The 22,345-nt window shown below is 44.0% G+C and overlaps 1 protein-coding gene across 3 annotated transcripts in view; it reads right to left on the bottom strand.

Moving 5' to 3' along the window:
- Positions 1-22,345, bottom strand: part of DCC (DCC netrin 1 receptor) — a 1,035,978-nt gene that overhangs the window by 80,297 nt on the left and 933,336 nt on the right. For all 3 annotated transcript variants that reach the window (XM_063960065.1, XM_063960057.1, XM_063960048.1), the window contains exons 21-22: positions 11,033-11,065; positions 884-949 (exon numbers count right to left, since the gene is read on the bottom strand). In XM_063960065.1, coding sequence (XP_063816135.1) covers positions 884-949; positions 11,033-11,065 — 99 coding nt within the window. The remainder of the gene's footprint in view (positions 1-883; positions 950-11,032; positions 11,066-22,345) is intronic.

Here is a 22,345-nt window from a genome sequence, read left to right on the forward strand (position 1 = left end):
GAAGCTTTGCAAGGTTGGGGAGAGGAATAGAGCGGGGAGCTTGATCCAGTGTAGGAGGGCAGCACGGGCAAAATCTTGAATTTGCGCATGGGATGCAGTGACCATGTTAGAGGAGAGGTGACGGTCATTGGCCTACCGGAGACGGCGTAGGGAGATGAGGTTGGAGATGTAGGGAGCAGTGGAATTAGAGATGGCCTTGCATGTGAGGGTGATGAGTTTGAATAGGATTCTGTAGGGGAATGGAAGCCAGTGTAGGTTTTGTGGAGAGTGGCAGATGCGGAGAGGAATATATATCCTACACATAACCTTCCTTCCTCCCTCCATCCATCCCTGCTCCCCCTGTCCTTTATTTCAAAGCCCTACAAACATGACAAATCAGTCCAAATTCTCTGCATGTCAATCACTTTCATCCAGTCAAATCTCAGTTACACTACGGATTCCAAGGTGCAGATACAATTCAGTGAGAAGTTTAATCTGCATCTGTGCACAATTCTGCCTATTGCAGTATGGAAGTCTTACTGTTTTTTGTCTCACATCCTCCATGCAGCGCGATCTAAAACAAACAATATCTCCCTGTCCTGAAATCCAGCGATGTGATACTTTCCTAAAACCAATTCAATTACAAATTCTGGTAAATGTTATAATTGTCGCACATTTCTCCCAGCCATCATGAGACAATGGCCTATTTCCATTCTAAATTATTTTTCTATGGCAAGAAACTCTGCCATGAACACACAGTAGAAGCAAGCAGCCATTTTGTCAGCTGAACCAATGATAGGCTGCAAATTTTGAACAACAAAATGGCAGCATTACCCACCGTGTGATGGTAACAGGACAGTAACAGTTGCTGAATAGTGTAAGAGTATATTTGTCCGGTACGTACCATTAAGACTACTCCTGTCAATCAAATTTGTGTCCACTGGCCAATAAGCCCCGTCTCCATGACGACCTGTTAGATGAGAGAAGATTTCCGGTTTCAGGTAAGTCTGTTCACCCATTAATAACAGTTTTATAGTTTACACCCATGCACTAATATCATGTTTGATGAAAACCAAGATTGCTTTTTTTCTTAGCAGCAGCAAATGACAAAACCAAACAATTAGGGGGATACTTATTAGAGCTTGGAGAGAGATAACGTGCCAACCAATCAGCTACTGACATTTTTCAAACACAGCCTGTAACATAGCAGCTAGGAGCTGATTGGTTAGTATTTTATCACTCTCCACTTTATCTATCCAAGCTTTGACAAATATACCCCTTAATTGGTTACTCTACAAACTAAAAGGCCCTACAGCCTGGGCAACCCGCCGCCGAGCTGCCCGACCGCCAATACGGCAGACGGGCAACCCGGCGGCGGGAGGGAGGTGACGGGAGATGAAGTTTCTTCACTCCCCCCGTCACCCGGCTTCATAGCAATGCATGCTAATATGGACAATCTCGTCCATATTTGCCTGCATGCATAAGCGACGGGGCACCACTGATGAACGAGCGTAGGGCCGCGCATCGTTCATCGTTGGTGCCTACACACTGCACGATATGAACGAGTCCTTAAGGGCTAGTTTTCCTTAATGTTCAAATTATAAATTAAATAGCCATGGCTCATTTTTTAAAAATATATATTTTTTAAATACATATATTTTAATTTTACATTTGAATTGTGTTACGTTATAGTATACAAAGTGTGATACCAGGCATCATGCAAGTCAACAAAGCCTCTACTACGAATACCTAAAGTTCTAATATGATAGGTTAGATAAAGGGTGGAGTCATATGAGCAGATCTCCTGTCCTGACAATTACTAACAGCTGAATTTTGGATTTCGGGCCAGCGGGAAAACAACTGAAGCAAACAAATACCCTACAGCTGTAAATACTGTATTATTTCACCTGTACCTGCACACTAGCAATTAAAGCACTCACAAACTGCTTAGTTAATGCACAGAGGCCCTCATTCCGAGTTGTTCGCTCGCAAGCTGCTTTTAGCAGCTTTGCACACGCTAAACCGCCGCCTACTGGGAGTGAATCTTAGCTTATCAAAATTGCGAACGAAAGATTAGCAAAATTGCGAATAGACACTTCTTAGCAGTTTCTGAGTAGCTCCACACTTACTCGGCAACTGCGATCAGTTCAGTTAGTTTCGTTCCTTGTTTGACGTCACAAACACACCCAGCGTTCGGCCAGACACTCCTCCGTTTCTCCAGCCACTCCCGCTATTTTCCCAGAAACGGTAGCGTTTTTTCGCACACACCCATAAAACGGCCAGTTTCCGCCCAGAAACACCCACTTCCTGTCAATCACATTACGATCACCAGAACGAAGAAAAAACCTTGTAATGCCGTGAGTAAAATACCTAACTGCATAGCAAATTTACTTGGCGCAGTCGCACTGCGGACATTGCGCATTAGCGACCAATCGCTGCGTTGCGACAAAAAATAATGAGCGAACAACTCGGAATGACCACCAGAGTTTTTCCAGGCAGTGTATTTCTCTGATAGTGAAAAAAGTGCTTTGAAATAGCAAAGAACTTTATTCCTCTGCTGAATAAAAGCAGCTCGTGTGATACCAGCCATTAGTAGACTGCACAGACAAATGACAAGCGGGATTATCAGCTCTGCTGAATAAATATAGAATTCCCGCTGCACGTACTTAAACAGAATTGATAAGAAAATGTTCGTAAGTATGTAACATGTTAATGAATGGCTGTGTGATCTGGAAATTGCCAATCCACAGAACAGAGGTTGCTGGCGGAAAAGTATCTCTCTGTCTATGTTAATTATTCACCGGCAGAACTGTCTTAGCTTCCGCTAACCCCCCCTTCCCCCATCCTCTCCATGACAGACCTGTTCTCGTTTGACAGACCAGAGGATCAGGTAGCCCATGACTGACAGAACATAGATTCATTTCACATCTGATCTGACCAGCCCACTTGATGGTTTACATCTGACATTTCCTTGGCTGTATGAAAATTGTCTTTTATCATGTGAAGTTGTCACGGCCCATCTCATCCACTTTCTGTGCCCGAGCCTAGGTTTCCTTGTCAGATGAAATAAGGCCACTGTCATGTCTTTTCTCTAACGTCCTAGTGGATGCTGGGGACTCCGTCAGGACCATGGGGAATAGCGGGCTCCGCAGGAGACAGGGCACATCTAAAAAGCTTTTTAGGTCACATGGTGTGTACTGGCTCCTCCCCCTATGACCCTCCTCCAAGCCTCAGTTAGGTTTTTGTGCCCGTCCGAGAAGGGTGCAAACTGGATGGCTCTCTTAAGGAGCTATTTAGTAAAGTTTTTTTTTAGGTTTCTAATCAGTGATTCCTGCTGGCGACAGGATCACTGCAACGAGGGACTTAGGGGAGAGACTGGCAACTCACCTGCATGCAGGAGGATTGAAGTCTTAGGCTACTGGACACTGAGCTCCAGAGGGAGTCGGAACACAGGTCAGCCTGGGGTTCGTCCCGGAGCCGCGCCGCCGATCCCCCTTACAGACGCTGAAGAAAGACGGCGGAACGGAGGTCCGGAAACAGGCGGCAGAAGACTTCACAGTCTTCAGAGAGGTAGCGCACAGCACTGCAGCTGTGCGCCATTGTTGTCACACGGCTCACTGACACGGTCACGGAGGGTGCAGGGCGCTGCTGGGGGCGCCCTGGGCAGCAATATAAATACCTATTTGGCAAATAAATACATCACATATAGCCATTAAGGCTATATGTATGTATTTTAACCCAGGCCAGTTATTAAAAAACCGGGAGGAAAAGCCCGCCGAAAAGGGGGCGGAGCTTATTCTCCTCAGCACTCAGCGCCATTTTCCTGATCAGCTCCGCTGGTGAGGAAGGCTCCCACTCTCCCCTGCACTGCACTACAGAAACAGGGTTAAAAGAGAAGGGGGGCATAAATTGGCGATATAATGATATATTAAGAGCGCATATATAGAAACAACACCTTCTAGGGTTGTTATATACATTATAGCGCTTTTGGTGTGTGCTGGCAAACTCTCCCTCTGTCTCCCCAAAGGGCTAGTGGGTCCTGTCCTCTATCAGAGCATTCCCTGTGTGTGTGCTGTATGTCGGTACGTGTGTGTCGACATGTATGAGGAAAATGTTGGTGAGGAGGCGGAGCAAATTGCCTGTAATGTTGATGTCACTCTCTAGGGAGTCGACACCGGAATGGATGGTCTACTTATGGAATTACGTGATAATGTCAACACGCTGCAAGACGGTTGACGACATGAGATGGCCGGCGGACAAATTAGTACCGGTCCAGGCGTCTCAGACACCGTCAGGGGCTTGTAAAAACGCCAATTTACCTCAGTCGGTCGACAGACACAGACATGGACACTGACCCCAGTGTCGACGGTGAAGAAACATACGTAATTTTCCTTTAGGGCCACGAGTTACATGTTAAGGGCAATGAAGGAGCTGTTACATATTTCTGATACTACAAGTACCACAAATAAGGGTATTTTGTAGGGTGTGAATAAACTACTTGTAGTTTTGCCTGAATCAGATAAATTAAATGAAGTGTGTGATGATACGTGGGGTTCCTCCGATAGAAAGTTATGGGCGGTATACCCTTTCCCGCCAGAAGTAAGGGCGAGTTGGGAAACACACCTTAGGGTGGATAAGGCGCTCACACGCTTATAAAAACATGGCGTTACCGTCTCTAGATACGGCCGCCCTCAAGAAGCCAGCTGATAGGAAGCTGAAAAATATCATGACAGTATATACACACATACTGGTGTTATACTACGACCAGCAATCGCCTCAGCCTGGATGTGCAGCGCTGAGGGGGCTTGGTCGGATTTCCTGACTGAAAATTTTGATACCCTTGACAGGGACAAGATTTTATTGACTATAGAGCATTTTAAGGATGCATTTCTATATATGCGTGATGCGCAGAGGGATATTTGCATTCTGGCATCAAGAGTAAATGTGATTTACATATCTGCCAGACGAAGACACGACAGTGGTCAGGTGAGGCAGATTCCAGACGGCATGTGGAAGTATTGCCGTATAAAGGGGCGGTCCATCGGACCTGGTGGCCATGGCAACAGCTGAAAAATCCACTTTTTGTTACCCCGAATCACATATCGGCAAAAAAGGACACAGTCTTTTCAGTCTCAGTCCTTTCGTCCCCATAGGGGCAGGCGGGCAAAGGCCAGTCATATCTGCCCAGGGGTAGAGGAAAGGGAAGAAGACTGCAGCAAGCAGCCCATTCCCAGGAACAGAAGCCCCTCACAGCTTCTGCCAAGTCCGCAGCATAACGCTGGGGCCGTACAAGCGGACTCAGGTGCGGTAGGGGGTCATCTCAAGAGTTTCAGTACGCAGGGGGCTCACTCGCAAGGGAACTCCGGGATCCTACATGTAGTATCCCAGGTGTACATTGGAAATTCGAGACATCTCCCCCTCACACAATTCACAGGCTGTATTCCCAGCAGGTGATAATCAAAGTACCCCTCTTACAACATGGAAGGGGGTAGTATCCCACACTATATTGTGGTACTGAAGCCAACCGGCTCGGTGAGATCTGAAATATTTGAACACTTACATACAAGCGTTCAAATCAAGATGGAGTCACTCAGAGCAGTGATAGCGAACCAGGAAGAAGGGGACGATATGGTGTCACTGGATATCAGGGACGCTTACCTACAGGTCCAAATTTGCCCTTCTCACCAAGGGTACTTCAGGTTCCTGGTACAGAACTGTCACTATCAGTTCAGACGCTGCCGTTTGGGTTGTCCACGGCGCCCCGGGTCTTTACCAAGGTAATGGCCGGAATGATGATTTTTCTTAAAAGGAAACATGGACGCTTTCCTGATAAGGGCAAGGTCCAGAGAACAGTTGGAGGTCGGAGTAGCACTATCTTAAGTAGTTCTACGTCAGCACGAGTGGATTCTAAATATTCCAAAATCGCAGCTTTTTCCGATGACACGTCTACTGTTCATAGGGATGATTCTGGACACAGTCCAGAAAAACGTGTTTCTCCCAGTGGAGAAAGCCAGGGAGTTCTCCGAGCTAATCGGGATCCTCCTAAAACCAGGAAAAGTGTCAGTGCATCATTGCACAAGAGTCCTGGTAAAAATGGTGGCTTATTACGAAGCAATTCCATTCGGCAGATTTCCCGCAAGAACTCTTCGGTGGGATCTGCTGGACAAATGGTCCGGATCGCATCCTCAGATGCATCAGCGGATAACCCTATATCCAAGGACAAGGGTGTCTCTCCTGTGGTGATTACAGAGTGCTCATCTTCTAGAGGGCCGCAGATTTGGCATTCAGGATTGGATGCCGGTGACCACGGAGGCCAGCCTGAGAGGCTGGAGAACAGTCACACAGGGAAAAAATTTCCAGGGAAGTGTGATTAAGTCTGGAGAATTCTCTCTGCATAAATAAGCTTAGAGCAAATTTATAAGGCTCTAAACTTAGCAAGACCTCTGCTTCAAGGTCAGCCGGTATTGATCCAGTGGGATAACATCACGGCAGTCGCCCACGTAAACAGAAAGGGCGGCACAAGAAGCAGGAGGGCAGTGACAAAACTGCAAGGATTTTTCGCTAGGCGGAAAATCATGTGATAGCACTGTCAGCAGTGTTCTTTCCGGGAGTGGACGACTGGGAAGCAGACTTCCTCAGCAGGCATGACCTCCACCCGGGAGAGTGGAAACTTCATAGGGAAGTTTTTCAGCATGATTGTGGACCGTTGGCAAAGACCAAAGGTGGACATGATAGCGTCCCGCCCGAAAAACGGGACAGGTATTCCGCCAGGTCATGAGACCTTCAGGCGATAGCTGTGGATGTTCTGGTAACACCGTGGGTGTACCAGTCAGTGTATGGGTTCCCTCCTCTGTTTCTCATAACCAAGGTATTGAGAATTATAAGACATAGAGGAGTATGAACTATACTAGTGGCTCCGGATGGGCCAAGAGGGACTTGGTACCCGGAGCTTCAAGAGATGCTCACAGAGGACTAAGGGCCTGGGGAGCTAAGAAGGGACTTGCTTCAGCAAGTACCATGTCTTTTCCAAGAATTACCGCGGCTGCGTTTGACGGCATGGCGGTTGAATACCGGATTCTGAAGGGAAAAAGGCATTCCATAAGAGGTCATACCTACCTTGGTCAAAGCCAGGAAGGAGGTGACCGCACAACGTCATCACCACATGTGGTGAAAATATGTTGCGTGGGTAAGGCCAGGAAGGCTCCACGAAGGAAATTCAACTAGGTCGATTCTGCACTTCCTGAAAACAGGAGTGTTTTGAGTCTCAAATTGGGGTTCATTAAGATTTAAATTTCGGCCCTGTAGATTTTCTTCCAGAAAAAATTGACTTCAGTTCCTGAAGTCCAGATTGTAAAGGGTGTATTCCATATACAGTTCTTTTGTGCCTCTAGGGGCACCGTGAGATCTCAACATAGTGTTGGGATTCCTTAAAATCATATTGGTTTGAACCGCTCAAATCTGTGGATTTGAAATATCTCACATGGAAAGTGACCATGCTGTTGACCAATATCTCACATGGAAAGTGACCATGTTGTTAGTCCTGGCCTCGGCCAGGCGATTGTCAAAAAGAATGGGCGGTTTTGTTTTACAAAAGCCCATATTAGAATTTTCCATTTGAACAGGGCAGAACTGGGACTCGTCTCCAGTTTCTTCCTAAAGGGGTGTCAGCGTTGTCACCTGAAACAACCTATTGTGGTGCCTGCGGCTACTGGGGACTTGGAGGACTCCAAGTTACTAGACGTTGTCAGGGCCCTAAAAATATATATATATATATATATATATAGTTAGGACGGCTGGAGTCAGAAAGTCTGACTTGCTGTTTATATTGTATGCACCCAACAAGCTGGGTGCTCCTGCTTCTAAGCAGTCTATTGCACGCTAGATTTGTAGTACAATTCAGCTTGCACATTCTGTGGCAGGCCTGCCACAGCCGAAATATGTAGATGCCCATTCCACAAGGAAGGTGGCCTCATCCTGGGCGGCTGCCCGAGGAGTCTCGGCATTATAACTTTGCCGAGCAGCTACGTGGTCAGGGGAGAACACGTTTGTAAAATTTTACAAATTTGATACTCTGGCTAAAGAGGACCTGGAGTTCTCTCATTCGGTGCTGCAGAGTCATCCGCACTCTCCCGCCCGTTTGGGAGCTTTGGTATAATCCCCATGGTCCTGACGGAGTCCCCAGCATCCACTAGGACGTTAGAGAAAATAAGAATTTACTTACCGATAATTCTATTTCTCGTAGTCCGTAGTGGATGCTGGGCGCCCATCCCAAGTGCGGATTGTCTGCAATGCTTGTACATAGTTATTGTTACAAAAATCGGGTTATTACTATTGTTGTGAGCCATTTTTTCAGAGGCTACTTCGTTTTGTTATCATACTGTTAACTGGGTTCAGATCACAAGTTGTACGGTGTGATTGGTGTGGCTGGTATGAGTCTTACCCGGGATTCAAGATCCTTCCTTATTGTGTACGCTCGTCCGGGCACAGTACCTAACTGAGGCTTGGAGGAGGGTCATAGGGGGAGGAGCCAGTACACACCATGTGACCTAAAAAGCTTTTTAGATGTGCCCTGTCTCCTGCGGAGCCCGCTATTCCCCATGGTCCTGACGGAGTCCCCAGCATCCACTACGGACTACGAGAAATAGAATTATCGGTAAGTAAATTCTTATTATTACAGATATAGGAGACTGTCGGAATCACTGGTAAGCCGCGATTTGTTAGGAGTCATACTTAAGCAATGGCTGGCACAAAACCTTTTAAAGTATCTACTTGTATTTGTGTCAAATTCCGCAGCACATACATCCTGATCTTGTCGCAGCGCGGCGTGAGGGGTGGGGGGGGGGTGCGGACAAGCAGAATTTCAAAGCCGCGCTGGGCACAGATTGCTACTTTATGAAATTGACCTGTCATTTCCACGCAAAATCACATTTGCGCATGTGAAAAACCAACTATGGATTTGCTCGGAAATTTTTTTTTAACAACTTTTGTTTCATTTGCGTTGCTTCCTCTATTACAACAGCACAGGCCATCTTTCTTTTTAAACTACCGGGATGGCTAACTTAATTAATTAATTTACATAGAATGCCACTGGCATCGGGAAATAAATGTAACATACTATATATACAGAGTGTATATCATTATCTATATATTTGTGACTTAAATTGGATATTATTATCCTCAAACTTACGGGTGTGGTATGGAAGGTAGATAGTAACTAGGTCGACAGTGTCTAGGTCGACCACTATTGGTCGACAGTAACTAGGTCGACAGGGTCTCTAGGTCGACAGGTCAAAAGGTTGACGTGAGTTTTTTATGTTCTTTTGGTGTCGTTTTCTTCGTAGAGTGACCAGGAACCCCAATTAGTGCACCGTTTCCCCTCCTGTTGTCACAGATTACCGTTCCAATCGTAGTCCACGTGGATCGTTAAGTATGAAAAGGTTCAAAAAAAGAAAAAAATTGTGAAAAACTCATGTCGACCTTTTGACCTGTCGACCTAGAAACCCTGTCGACCTAGTTACTGTTGACCAATAGTGGTCGACCTAGATAGTGTCGACCTATTTACTGTTGACCTAGAGACCGGATCCCAAACTTACATAGTACCATGGGTGTAACTAACGTATCGATGTAGCCATATTACTGTTTTCTGCAATGCGGCAGGTTGCATCGTTGCATGCTGCATTGCGCTCCTGTGAATATTCGCAGCCAGCGATCGCTCCATTAATTCCATAAGAAATTAATGGAACAATTGCTGGTTGCTAATAATTGCAGCCTGGCACGCTCAGCAGCATGCCGCATCGCAACTCGATAAATATGGCTACATCTGCAAATGCAGTGGTAACGGTCGTTGAGGTAAGTCAAGGGCGGGAAAGTGATGAGAAGGAAACTTTGTAGACGCCTTACAAATATTATTATGGTTCCAAAAAAAATGACACTTGTTTAGCATTGATATGTTATGATAAATATAGAATATTAGGAAAATATGATGGCAAAGCACTTCGGTCTAGTACCACACTCACAAGGGCCCAGTCTATGTGGAGTTTGTATGTTCTCATCATGCTTATATGAGTTTCATCGGGGTAGTCCATTATGTGTGTGTTTTAGGGAGTTTACACTATAAATTGCTGAGACTGATTTGGATAACCTACTGAGCATGACCAAGATGGCTGCCTCATGCTGTGTACATTTGGAGGAAGGCGCTACATATATAAATAATTATTATCAACAGCCAAAAAACCTACCCGTGCCCGTCTTTGCACCCTGAGGAAACCTAATGCGAGCAAAGGAAGAACGTACAAACTCCAAACTGGGAAAAATTCTCCTCCTACAACCGACCACCCAGTTTGAACCGAGGGAATTCCAAAGCAGTTCAGTCAGAAGGGACAGAATTAACGCCAGTGCTAACCACTTTGCTACCCTTTGCCTTCCCTTCTTTATAAATAGTTTTCTGTCCATATCACAAGCTGTTGCGGTAACTAAAGATGACAGGTCTCCTTCAAATATCACGGTTTCGTTCAACCAATTTAAACCAGTCATTAATACTATACTTTAGAAAAAGATAAACAATAATTCTCCGACACAAAAACTTAACCGTAAACCCGTGTTTGCACTAAACCCCCAAACACTGTCTAGGAGGGGTGACTGATTTACAAGGATTCCAAATGAAAATCTGCAAATTTATTCTATAGCCAATGGAAAGAAGCAACAGCAGCCTGGAAATTATGCTGAGCTTAATTATACTTAATGTGAATTATTCAGAAGTACGGGGAGAGAGACAAAAATTTATTTCATACAAAGAAGCTTGACATTTTAATTGGTCCTTCAGAAAAAGAGACAAAACAATTTCCTCTCCAGAAAATTTACATCACTCCCATCAAAGGCAACAGCAGCCCCAGCCTTGCAGAACTTCATTAACGAGATTAATTAGCACGTTGGTGTCTGCCTCATCAGGTGTGCAGTCCAGGTGAAAAGCAAAACGCGCTGTGAGTGCTGACATTACTCCCGGAGCGCAACATTGATTATTTGAAGAAAAGTTGACAGAATGAGGTCACTGTACCTTGGTCGTTAGCCATTTTGTCAGGGTGCTCCACTACAAAGAGAAAGAGAGACATTATCGTTACATGATGACAGACTTTATCAGATGGTTGGCATATCAAATCAGTGGTTTTGTTAGCAGGCTTTATCTCAAGAGTCAGTCTTAAAGAGCATTAGACAGGACGAGATGCTGCGTTTTACATTCCTTTTAGACGACAAGTGTCCACGTAGCGTTCCATTTATTTGTAGCATTTCAAAATGTCATTGCAGAGAATCAAAAAATAGCCGAGGAGGCAGGCAGTGATGGTGGGATGTCATATTCTGTCTAGGAAAGTAGCCAATCCACACCGTCACTGATATATCTATCTATCTATCTATCTATCTATCTATCTATCTATCTATCTATCTCTTCTATGTGTCTATAAACAGTATCTATCTATCTATCTATCTATCTATCTTCTGTGTGTCTATAAACTGCATCTACCTACCTATCTATCTATTCTATGTGTCTATAAATAGTATCTATCTATCTATCGATCGATCTATCTATCTATCTATCTATCTATCTATCTATCTATCTATCTATCTATCTATTCTATGTGTCTATAAACAGTATCTATCTATCTATCTATCTAACTATGTTCTGTGTGTCTATAACCAGTATCTATCTATCTATCTATCTATCTATCTATCTATCTATCTATCTATCTATCTATCTATCTATCTATCTATCTATCTACCTATCTATCTATCTATCTCTTCTATGTGTCTATAAACAGTATCTATCTATCTATCTATCTATCTATCTATCTATCTATCTATCTATCTATCTATCTATCTATCTATCTATCTATCTTCTGTGTGTCTATAACCAGTATAAGTCTATCTATCTATCTATCTATCTATCTATCTATCTATCTATCTATCTATCTATCTATCTATCTATCTATCTATCTATCTACACATACACGCACATACATGTTGAGTCTCCTATATCCAGAATCTGAAAATTTGGGAGCGCGACTAAAACAGTGACACCTTTGCTTTATGCTGGTTCAATTGACACAAATTTTGTCTCACGCACAAAATTATGAAAGATATTGTTTAAAATGACCTAAACATTAATGCATTGTGTGTAGACTTCCCATCCCTGAGATATCTCATTATAGTATGCAAATATTCCAAAATATGTAAGAAAAAAAAATGCATATATACACATGGAGCCGCACTTATCTGAGGCGGCCCAATCGCAGGCGTGCACTCCCGGCGTGACTAAGCGATCCATCTGCCTAGTCACGCCGGGAGTCACTAGAATGGGGCACGTCTCCGACAGCATCTCTGTCACATACGTGCGCCCGCCCGGAGACACTGTCATTGTTAGGCGCGACTGGTTGGGTGCGCCCAGGCACAGACGGAGCCACGACTAGCGTGGCTCAATCTCTCTCTATATATATATATATATATATATATATAATCAACAAAGCACGAGGCGACACTCAGAGGCTTGAAGGTGCAAAAACTTTAGTGCAAACACTGCATGGTTACATCAACGTTATGGGGTGCACAGCCCCTTCATCAGGATGTGCGCCCCGTAACGTTGATGTAACCATGCAGTGTTTGCACTAAAGTTTTTGCACCTTCAAGCCTCTGAGTGCCGCCTCTTGCTTTGTTGAATATATGGAGGCTGAGACCTCGGTGGAGGGCACCAGAGACAGTGAGCCCGTGGAGGCAGACCAAGTGTCGGCGTTAACAGGGTATCTATCTATCTATCTATCTATCTATCTATATATACACACACACACACACACAGAGAGAGAGAGATACACAGTGTGTATATATATATATATAGAGAGAGAGAGAGAGAGAGAGAGAGAGAGAGAGTGTGGGGGATGGGGGTACGGCGACCCGTGGTGTTCAAAAAATCAATATATATACTTATGGTACATTTTCTTTTGAGAGTGCAAGGTGCAAGAACCAATGGTGCTAAAAGTAGACAATTTAATTCATTTAAGAGTACAGAATATATAAAAAATCCAATAAATATAAAAAATTTTTATAAAAAACTATTTTTTAAAAAGCAGAGTAGTAAGTGCAGGAGGTCAGACTTGTCTTAGTACTGGTGGAGGTTAGTAAGGGAATCCGATGCGTTTCGTCCTTTAGGACTTCATCCAGGTAGGATTGGCCCCGAAACGTTGGTGTCATGCTTGAGTGTTCAATACACGGATTATAACTACTAACTGCCTATGAGTGCCGCCGTCCTTTCTTTTAAGTGTACATGCATTCCAGAGGGCACCAGAGCACATAAAACAATTAAGTTGAGTGCCGGCCTATAATCTATTTATCTATCTATCTATCTATCTATCTATCTATCTATCTATCTATGTACAGTATATGTATTTTCTATACATATACTGTATGTATATATTATATATGTATATATATATGTGTGTGTGTGTGCGCGCGCCATTTTTCGGAGCACACTGACATCACTAGAGCTCCCTCTTGTGTAGCAGCAGAACCAGGAAGCCAGAATGTGAGCAGGATAGCATGCAGTGTAGGCAGTGACATACAGCAGGAGTATAAGGTTTCACGACCTACCAAAGGAGATTCCTGACCAGAGGAAAGATAGGAAGGGAGAGAGAAATGTAAGTGACCCAGGGATCCCCGTTTCTCCTCCCCATCTGTGTTGAAACACCTTTCTTATCAATTAAATAGTTCAACACAGGTAACACCAATCATATATTAAGAGGGAAGTCCAGGAGAAGAGCATTTTGTCGCTCATCGAATGGGTCATGTTGCGAGGTATGCATAACATACACACCCCCTTCCCCCAGGTCTTAATTGCCCTGGGACCTCCAAGGCTTAATCTGGCCCTGGGAAGAGGTACTGTACAGTAGGAAAAACATCTTTAAATCAATGCATTTTATCACTGTAGTTCTGGAAATGTGTTCTGCTGACTTGTACATGTATTGTCTTCCATGCTATTATTTTTGTATGTGTTTATGTGTGATTATTTATATTATACTTTTATATTTTGTGTTTGTTGTGTCTTTATATACCGCTATGTATCTTCTTGATCCTTCTGAGTATCATGTTGCAGAGATCTTTGCGATACTATAGCATGGCACTAATGCAATATATAATGTATTTGTCATTCACCTGATGGAAGTCAGCCGCAGACCTGCAGATACTGTATATACTGTAGCCAGACACATCTATGTATGCTTGGCGACCAGCTATGCACATAACGCTGTCTTTCCCCGCTGGGGGGTGTTGGGGGCATTGCGCCATGATTGCACCATCATGTTCCCAGGCTTATGGTACAAAGTTGAGATTCCCGGCATTATAAAGTGGGGTGCAGTTGACACAATGAAATGATTCAGTGAAAATCACATCATCAAGCCCTCAGTCCCCCCACTTCCAGACTGAAGCCAGCGGGCACCAGAGAGGGGCTTGCCCAACACCTGTTTAGTCTTCTGGAGCCACCCAATATTCAGGAGTCTCCAGGACGTTTTGGGAGAGTAGATAAGGCTCTACAGTAGACTTCCCCTAGATGCTTCTCTGGGATGGGGATTATTTCTTACTAAATTAAGCTGCACCCATATAGAAGAAATATTACCCCAAGTATCTCAGTTCCACAGACCTTCTGAGATGATCTACTAGAGATAATGAACAAATTTAGCTTTTCATTGTCATTGCCTAGGTCTTGCCGGGGGATCCGGACTATGTGTCGGCATACATTATGTCGACAGTCATTAGGTTGACCCCATATGGTCGACAAGCATAAGGTCGACATGGATAAAATGTCAACATGGACAATAGATCGGCATATGAAATTTTGACTTTGGAAAATGTCGACAGGTTCATATGATTGACATGACAATTGTCGACACATATATGGTCACAAATTATATCCTTTAGTAACCGTGTGTCAAGCGAAGCAGAGCGACACACTGTGCCTGAAGAGTGACGAGCGAAGAGAGTCAGCGAGAGGACGCATTTCTACAAATGGTGCTCCCAGATGAAAAAACTATCCACACTAACCCCAAAAATGCAAAAAAAAAAAAGTGTCGACCATGTTTATGTAGATCATTATCATGTCGACCTTTTCCAGTGTTGACCTTTCATATGTTGCCCTTTTGTCCATGTTGACCTTGTGCTGTCTACCATCCGGGGTCGGCCTAATGACTGTAGACCTAAGGGTGTGTACACACTATGCCATCTCGCATACAATCCGGCTGATATCGGCCGGTTCATTGTGATATTGTATAGTGTGCACGCACGATACAGGATATGATGCACGCTCCCGTGGGTGATATCCAGCATTGCACATCGGACCTGCACGCAGGTCCGACATACGATATTGCTTACAAGGGCCATGCTACCGAATACAGCATGGCCCCGCTCCTCCCCCCGTGTTGCAGCTGGTGCCGAAAGTGCCTCCCGCTCTCCCTGTCTCTTCTGGACTGTCTCCTGCCGGCCTCGCTCAGAGTCTGCGCTTCTCTCTCTCGCCCTGCGAGACTCGACTTCTCTTCCCCGCTCTCTCTCTCTGTCGCTCTACCTCCGCCCCGTCTGGCCCTTCCGTCCACAGATCTATCCAGGGGCGGAATTACCGGAGTCAATGGAGTCAAGTGCCGCCGGTCTCCAGCCAATAAGGGGGCACTTGTACTCCATTGTCTCAGACACCTCCCAGCCCGGGTCTCCTGCAGCGACGGCGCTGTGTTGTTCACTAAGCATCATGCATATGATAACTGCGACGGCTTCTGCAGCCGGCGCTATCGATCTGACACACTTGTCCCCTGCTGCGCTCCCCTTACCAGTTGTGACTACGGGAGTACAGTGACAGACAGTCTGGACAGCCAGAGCAGCTCCACCTCCTCCAGCCTCCTGCTACAGTATGCTCCCCTATCCTCCCGGGCAGGCACTGGCAGAAGCTCCACCTCCCACACGAGGAGGGGGGCAGCTGCTTACAGTCACAGGAGAATACTGGATCACAAAAGGGGTTCTGAGTCTGGGGGAATGTGTCCCAGGCATCCCTCCTACATGGGGCCATCCTGAAGATTAAAAGAAGAAACGGAAAGTGGCAGTGTCCCAGCAGGGGGCGGGGCTACCTAGTCCTATTTCCTGCAGTGCCATATCGGACAGATGATGGAGCTGCCACAGTCCCAACTCAGTGACACAACCGTCAGTATACTGTATGTAAGGTATGCGGACTATTGTGTCTGCGTAACTACAGTATTTATGTGTATGTTTATATACAGTATGTGTCTGAATATGTATGTGTCTGTAAATATATGTATATCTATGTAACCCTGTCTATATTCAGTATATCTGTGTATATAATGTGTCTGTGTATATACAGTATGTGTTTGTGTATATGTGTGTCTATGCAGCTGTACATGTGTATTTATGTAACTATGTGTCTCTGTGTAACCTTGTCTATATATGTATGTGTTTATAATGTGTCTGTGTATATATAGTGTTTGTGTATACAGTATGTGTGTCTATGTACAGTTACTGTATATGTGTATCTGTGTAACTCTATATGTGTCTGTAACTGTGTATGTGTATCTGTGCAACTCTGACTATGTGTGTCTGTGTACATACAGTATGTGTCTGAGTAACTATATATGTGTCTGTATATATGTTTCTGTGTTTATACAGTATGTGTCTGTGTACCTGTATATATGTGTCTGTATCTACAGGTGAAATTCCCAAATGTAGATTGGGTAGGCATGTGGGCAGGTGGATCTGGACGACACAGCAGCACTCTCTGTATAATATGGAGGTCACTGCGATGCTCTCTGCAATATATCCGACACTGACGGTCACAGAATTGCTCTCAGTATTGTCTGGTAGTCACCAAATTGCTCTCAGTATTGACTGCAGGTCACAAAATTGCTCTCAATATTGTCTAGTAGTCTCAAAAATTGCTCTCAGTATCATCTGGAGGTCACACTATTGCTCTCAGTATTGTCTAGTAGTCACAAAATTGCTCTCAATATTGTCTAGTAGTCACAAAATTGCTCTCAGTATTGTCTGATAGTCACAAAATTGCTCTCAGTATTGTCTGGAGATTACAAATTTGCTCTCAGTATTGTCTGGTAGTCACAAAATTGCTCTCAGTATTGTCTAGTAGTCACAAAATTGTTCTCAGTATCGTCTGGAGGTCACAAAATTTCTCTCAGTATTATCTAGTAGTCACAAAATTGCTCTCAGTATTGTCTAGTAGTCACAAAATTGCTCTCAGTATTGTCTGGAGATCACAAAGTTGCCCTCAGTATTGTCTGGTAGTCACACAATTGCTCTCAGTATTGTAGGGTAGTCACAAAATTGCTCTCAGTATTGTAGGGTAGTCACAAAATTGCTCTTACTGTAGTATTGTTTAGAGATTACAAAGTTGCTCTCAGTATTGTCTGGAGATCACAAAATTGCTCTCAGTATTGTCTAGTAGTCACAAAATTGCTCTCAGTATCGTCTGGAGGTCACAAAATTGCTCTCAGTATTATCTAGTAGTCACAAAATTGCTCTCGGTATTGTCTAGTAGTCACAAAATTGCTCTCAGTATTGTCGGGAGATCACAAAGTTGCTCTCAGTATTGTCTGGTAGTCACAAAATTGCTCTCAGTATTGTAGGGTAGTCACAAAATTGCTCTCAGCATTGTCTAGTAGTCACAAAATTGCTCTTAGTATTGTTTAGAGATTACAAAATTGCTCTCAGTATTGTCTGGAGATCACAAAATTGCTCTCAGTATTCTATAGTAGTCACAAAATTGCTCTTAGTATTGTTTAGAGATTACAAAATTGCTCTCAGTATTGTCTGGAGATCACAAAATTGCTCTCAGTATTGTCTAGTAGTCACACAATTGCTCTTAGTATTGTTTAGAGATTACAAAATTGCTCTCAGTATTGTCTGGTAGTCAAAAAGATTGCAAATGGAATCAGCGTTTTTTTCTGCTAATGTGCATTTGACATTAGCAAATTCACATGGATCTGCAAATGTTAATGTGAGCAATAACAGGTTGGCATGGGGTTGGGGGTCCAAGATATATCTCCGGGCACCTGGGATGAAATGACGCCACTGGATCCATCGAAGATGGTGTTGCATCGTATGCACATTGTTCTGATGTGTACCCAGACTAATGAATGTAGATCTTGTATACCACATCCATCTTGCCGGAGGGGGAAGTCCAGGTGGGAAATATGGGGGCATGGCGGTGTGAATCATCATAAAATGGCATGCCATTGTGTAGCGATAGTGAGCCCAGGTGGTGTGATCCAACCTCTGGACCGCACACTTTTCTGTAGAAGTGAGCGGATGTTGGCGGCTGATCCACTCTCTTAGGAGAGGGCCCTGAAATTAACGAGTGACATTCCGAAAAGGTAGGTAACCACGGGTACGCCAGTTTGACTGGAGCTTTCAGAAAGCGCTGTGGAATATGTGTGTGCTATATAAATAACTGGTAATAAATAAATTGTAGAGGGATCTCAATGAAGTTCGGCATATAGTGGGACAGGCAAGCAGCAGGGAAGCTTATGGCGTCACAGCACAGTCCGAAGTATGACAGACCTAAAATTTCGTAGCATATAAAATAACATGGGCAGATGGACTTCATAGAAACCTGAACCTCTGCAATTACTGACAATTATGTTCAGTCACATCTGGTCTGATTAGGTGATTCCACCCTTGAGTGTATCTGGCTCCACACACACCCATTATCATTCATCAGATGCATACTGATATATCAAATATATAAAAATGCATGAGGTGAGTGGCGCCGTTCCCGCCTGCAGCTCTGCGATAAGCCTTCTCCCCGGACTGTAACTATTAAAAAAAAAACTAAGCCACGTACTGTATGCTAACATGAGGCAACGCATGTTACAGAGCTCAGTCATTAGGTGGTGCTGTAAAATTAGAAATGCAACTCAGGTTTGTATGATCAGCGATGGCCACGTTGTGATAAGCAAAACAGATCTAAAATGCAATAAAATAATTTTTTGTTAAGCACATTTCTCTGCAGCAATGGTAATGCCGAGATTTAACTGTGTTTTCATCACTATATAGAAGAACAAATAGGTCTATTACAATCATTACATCCTTGATTGGCTATTTTGCCTGTGTGTGCTGTATGTTTAATATGCAAAGAGGAAAGCTGCTGGGGTAATCCAAATAAGTGACTACGTGTTAGGCATTGTTAGTCCCCCCCAATGTGTATAAGTTGGATGTAATGTCATGTGACTTAGGGGGACATTTACTAAGCAGTGATAAGAGCGGAGAAGTGAGCCAGTGGAGAAATTTCCTCATCAACCAATCAGCAGCTCTGTATCATTTTATAGTATGCAAATTATAGATGTTACTTCAGTGCTGATTGGTTGCCATGGGCAACTTCTCCACTGGCTCACTTCTCCGCTCTTATCACTGCTTAGTAAATGTCCCCCTTAGTCATGTTAGTGCCATTGTAGTAATAATAATAATAAAAATAATAATTTTATTTATATAGCGCTCTTTCTCCAATAGGGCTCAAGGCGCTTAACAGATACATAGCATAATATAGTACAGAAAATAATGAAGTACAGAACAGATCTTCATAAAATACAGAAGCATGGAGATACTAAAGGGACATTATGGAAATGCTGAGTAAACAGGAAAGTCTTGAGTCTACTTTTGAAGGATTCTATAGTTGGGGCCTCTCGCACTGTGCGGGGATGTGAGTTCCATAGAGTCGGAGCTGCATGACTAAAAGCTCGACCCCCAGATGAATTACGGGAGATTCTAGGTACTGCTAAAAGTCCTTCATCTACAGATCGCAGTAATCGAGTGGGGCAGCATGGGGTCAGAAGCTGCTTCAGGTACATTGGGCCCTGGTCATGTAATGCTTTGAAACTCAGTAAGCCAATCTTGAATATGATTCGCCATGTTACAGGCAGCCAGTGAAGGGAGTAGAGGATGGGTGTTATGTGGCTAGTAAGTGTGGAAAATTGGTAAGGATTACAAAAATTAAATACAGGAATAAATAGTTCTATGTTCTATACTTAATTTTCTCTGAACCTCAGAGAATTCACGCTATAGTCATAAATATAATATTTTCTTAAAATAAAATCTAATTTCTGATAATTGTGTTGCTCAGGTTTAGAGTTTGATTCACGTGTACCATCTTGCTAGTGAGCACTTATGGAATTATCCAGGAAATTTAAGCGCGGTGGATCTAACGTGAGCCCAATGCACATGTCACTGGGTAACACGTACGATTTGCAGAGTGGCATCCTGACACTGAAGATGCTGACATTGGAGGGTTAGCCCTAGTCACTACCCCCCCCCCCCCCCCCACCTTACCCTAAGTCTAACCCTCAAGGTGGGGTGGCCGCTAGGGCTAACAATCCGGAGATTTCATGCTACGGCTAATCCTCGGGGGTGGTGGCTATGGCTAAACCCCCCTAGTCCTAACCCTAACCCCCCCTAGTGCACACCCCTACCCCCCCCGACCCCCTCGAGCCCTAACCCTAAGCGTGAGCTCCAATACTCACCTTTGGGATGTTGGCTGACGGTTCTCCGGTGCCGCTCTCCTGAGTGGTGCCGGGATTCTGGTGTTGGTCACATGATGCCAGCACCCCAACCACCGGGATGCTGAACGCATCTCACTATGAGTATTTGTGGCACTGTATGGGTGTTTGTAGGGGAGGGGAAGGGAATATGTTTGGGATGGCTATTAGTAAACTTTGATGATTTCAGCACAATGGTGATGGGTTTCTGGTTAGATTCTGTGCGGGTAACGGTGGCCGAGCTCAGCAGCAGAGCTACTTTGCACATGTGACAACTACATCGCTGGGCGTGGTATGACTAGTCGAATTTCAGAATGTAAACATAGCCTGAATGCCGACGTGGATGTGAGGTCAACGTTCACAATGCTGACATTGACATAAAGACAACTTTGCCAGAATGTCGGCATTGAGAATGTTGACCATAGAGTTTGCCATAGCGGTGTAGACTAACCCTAAAACCTAACCCTAACCACAGTCTAACCCTAACTTTAAAATCACCAAAAATCGAGTGTTGACATTCTGAACGTATACCATACCTCTCCATTGAGAATGAGCGTGACATCAATGGTTCAAACCATCAAATGGTATACAAGCAAGGGATACACACCATCGTTTAAAGTTAAACGATGGCTGAAACCCTTCCAGCATTCGATGCTGGCCTTTTGATGTTCATCCTTAGAATATGCAGTGGCTCAATGCAGGGGTTGTGGTGGCATGTTCAAACATTACCACCTATACTCTTTACCAGTATAATATGGCACACATCCTTAAAGCACAATGGGGTCTATTCATGAAGCAGTGAAAAGAATGGAGAAGTGAGCCATTGGAGAAGTTGGCCATGGCAACCAATCAGCTGCTACGTATAATTTTATAGAATGCACTGGATAAATGTTACTTCAAAGCTGATTGGTTGCCATGGGCAACTTCTCCACTGGCTCACTTCTCCACACTTTTCACTGCTTCATGAATAGACCTCATTATAGTGATTTAAATTCTCCAATGTTTGAAGGTATGTACTGTCTGCAAACTGTTTTTTACATCACCTTCCCAAGCATCTCTATTTCACCAGGAAAGTCCCAATTTGAGGGTCTTGAATGGAGCAGAATTATTTGGATTGATACGGGGCTACATAGGAAAGTGGTGAAATATACATAGGAAAGTGAGCGTGCTTGGTCAGAACATGAGAGTTACTTTGCAGATTGGGACTCTTTGGGGGAATTGGGATACTTTGGGGGAATTGTGGTATGGTTTCCACTGACCAGTAATGGGAATTATTTTTATCTTTGCAACACTAGCTGAATCAACACTGTTGCGCTCAATGTGGTGAAGATGTCACAAGGGATGTATAGTTTATTGCCACAATTATTGCACACAGAGGACTTCCGTTTACTTGATGCCCAGAGCAAAATGTGTTGGATTTTGACCAGGGCATCTGCACAGGACAATGTACATCCTACCCTATATTCCTAGGAAATGCCTTCACATTATGGGGTACATTTACTAAGCAGTGATAAGAGCGGAGAAGTGAGCCAGTGCAGAAATTTCCCCATCAACCAATCAGCAGCTCTGTATCATTTTACAGTATGCAAATGATAGATGTTACTTTAGTGCTGATTGGTTGCCATGGGCACTTCTCCACTGGCTCACTTCTCCGCTCTTATCACTGCTTAGTAAATGTACCCCTAAGTGCAATAGTATACTGTAAGTATCACATTCCAGTTAGTGTACTTATTTATTGAAATAAAGATTTTGGTTTTATTTTCTAAAGTACTATTTGGTGTAGAATAATGCTTTTA

The sequence above is a fragment of the Pseudophryne corroboree genome, chromosome 1 (assembly GCF_028390025.1).
Source record: "Pseudophryne corroboree isolate aPseCor3 chromosome 1, aPseCor3.hap2, whole genome shotgun sequence".
NCBI lineage: Eukaryota > Metazoa > Chordata > Amphibia > Anura > Myobatrachidae > Pseudophryne > Pseudophryne corroboree.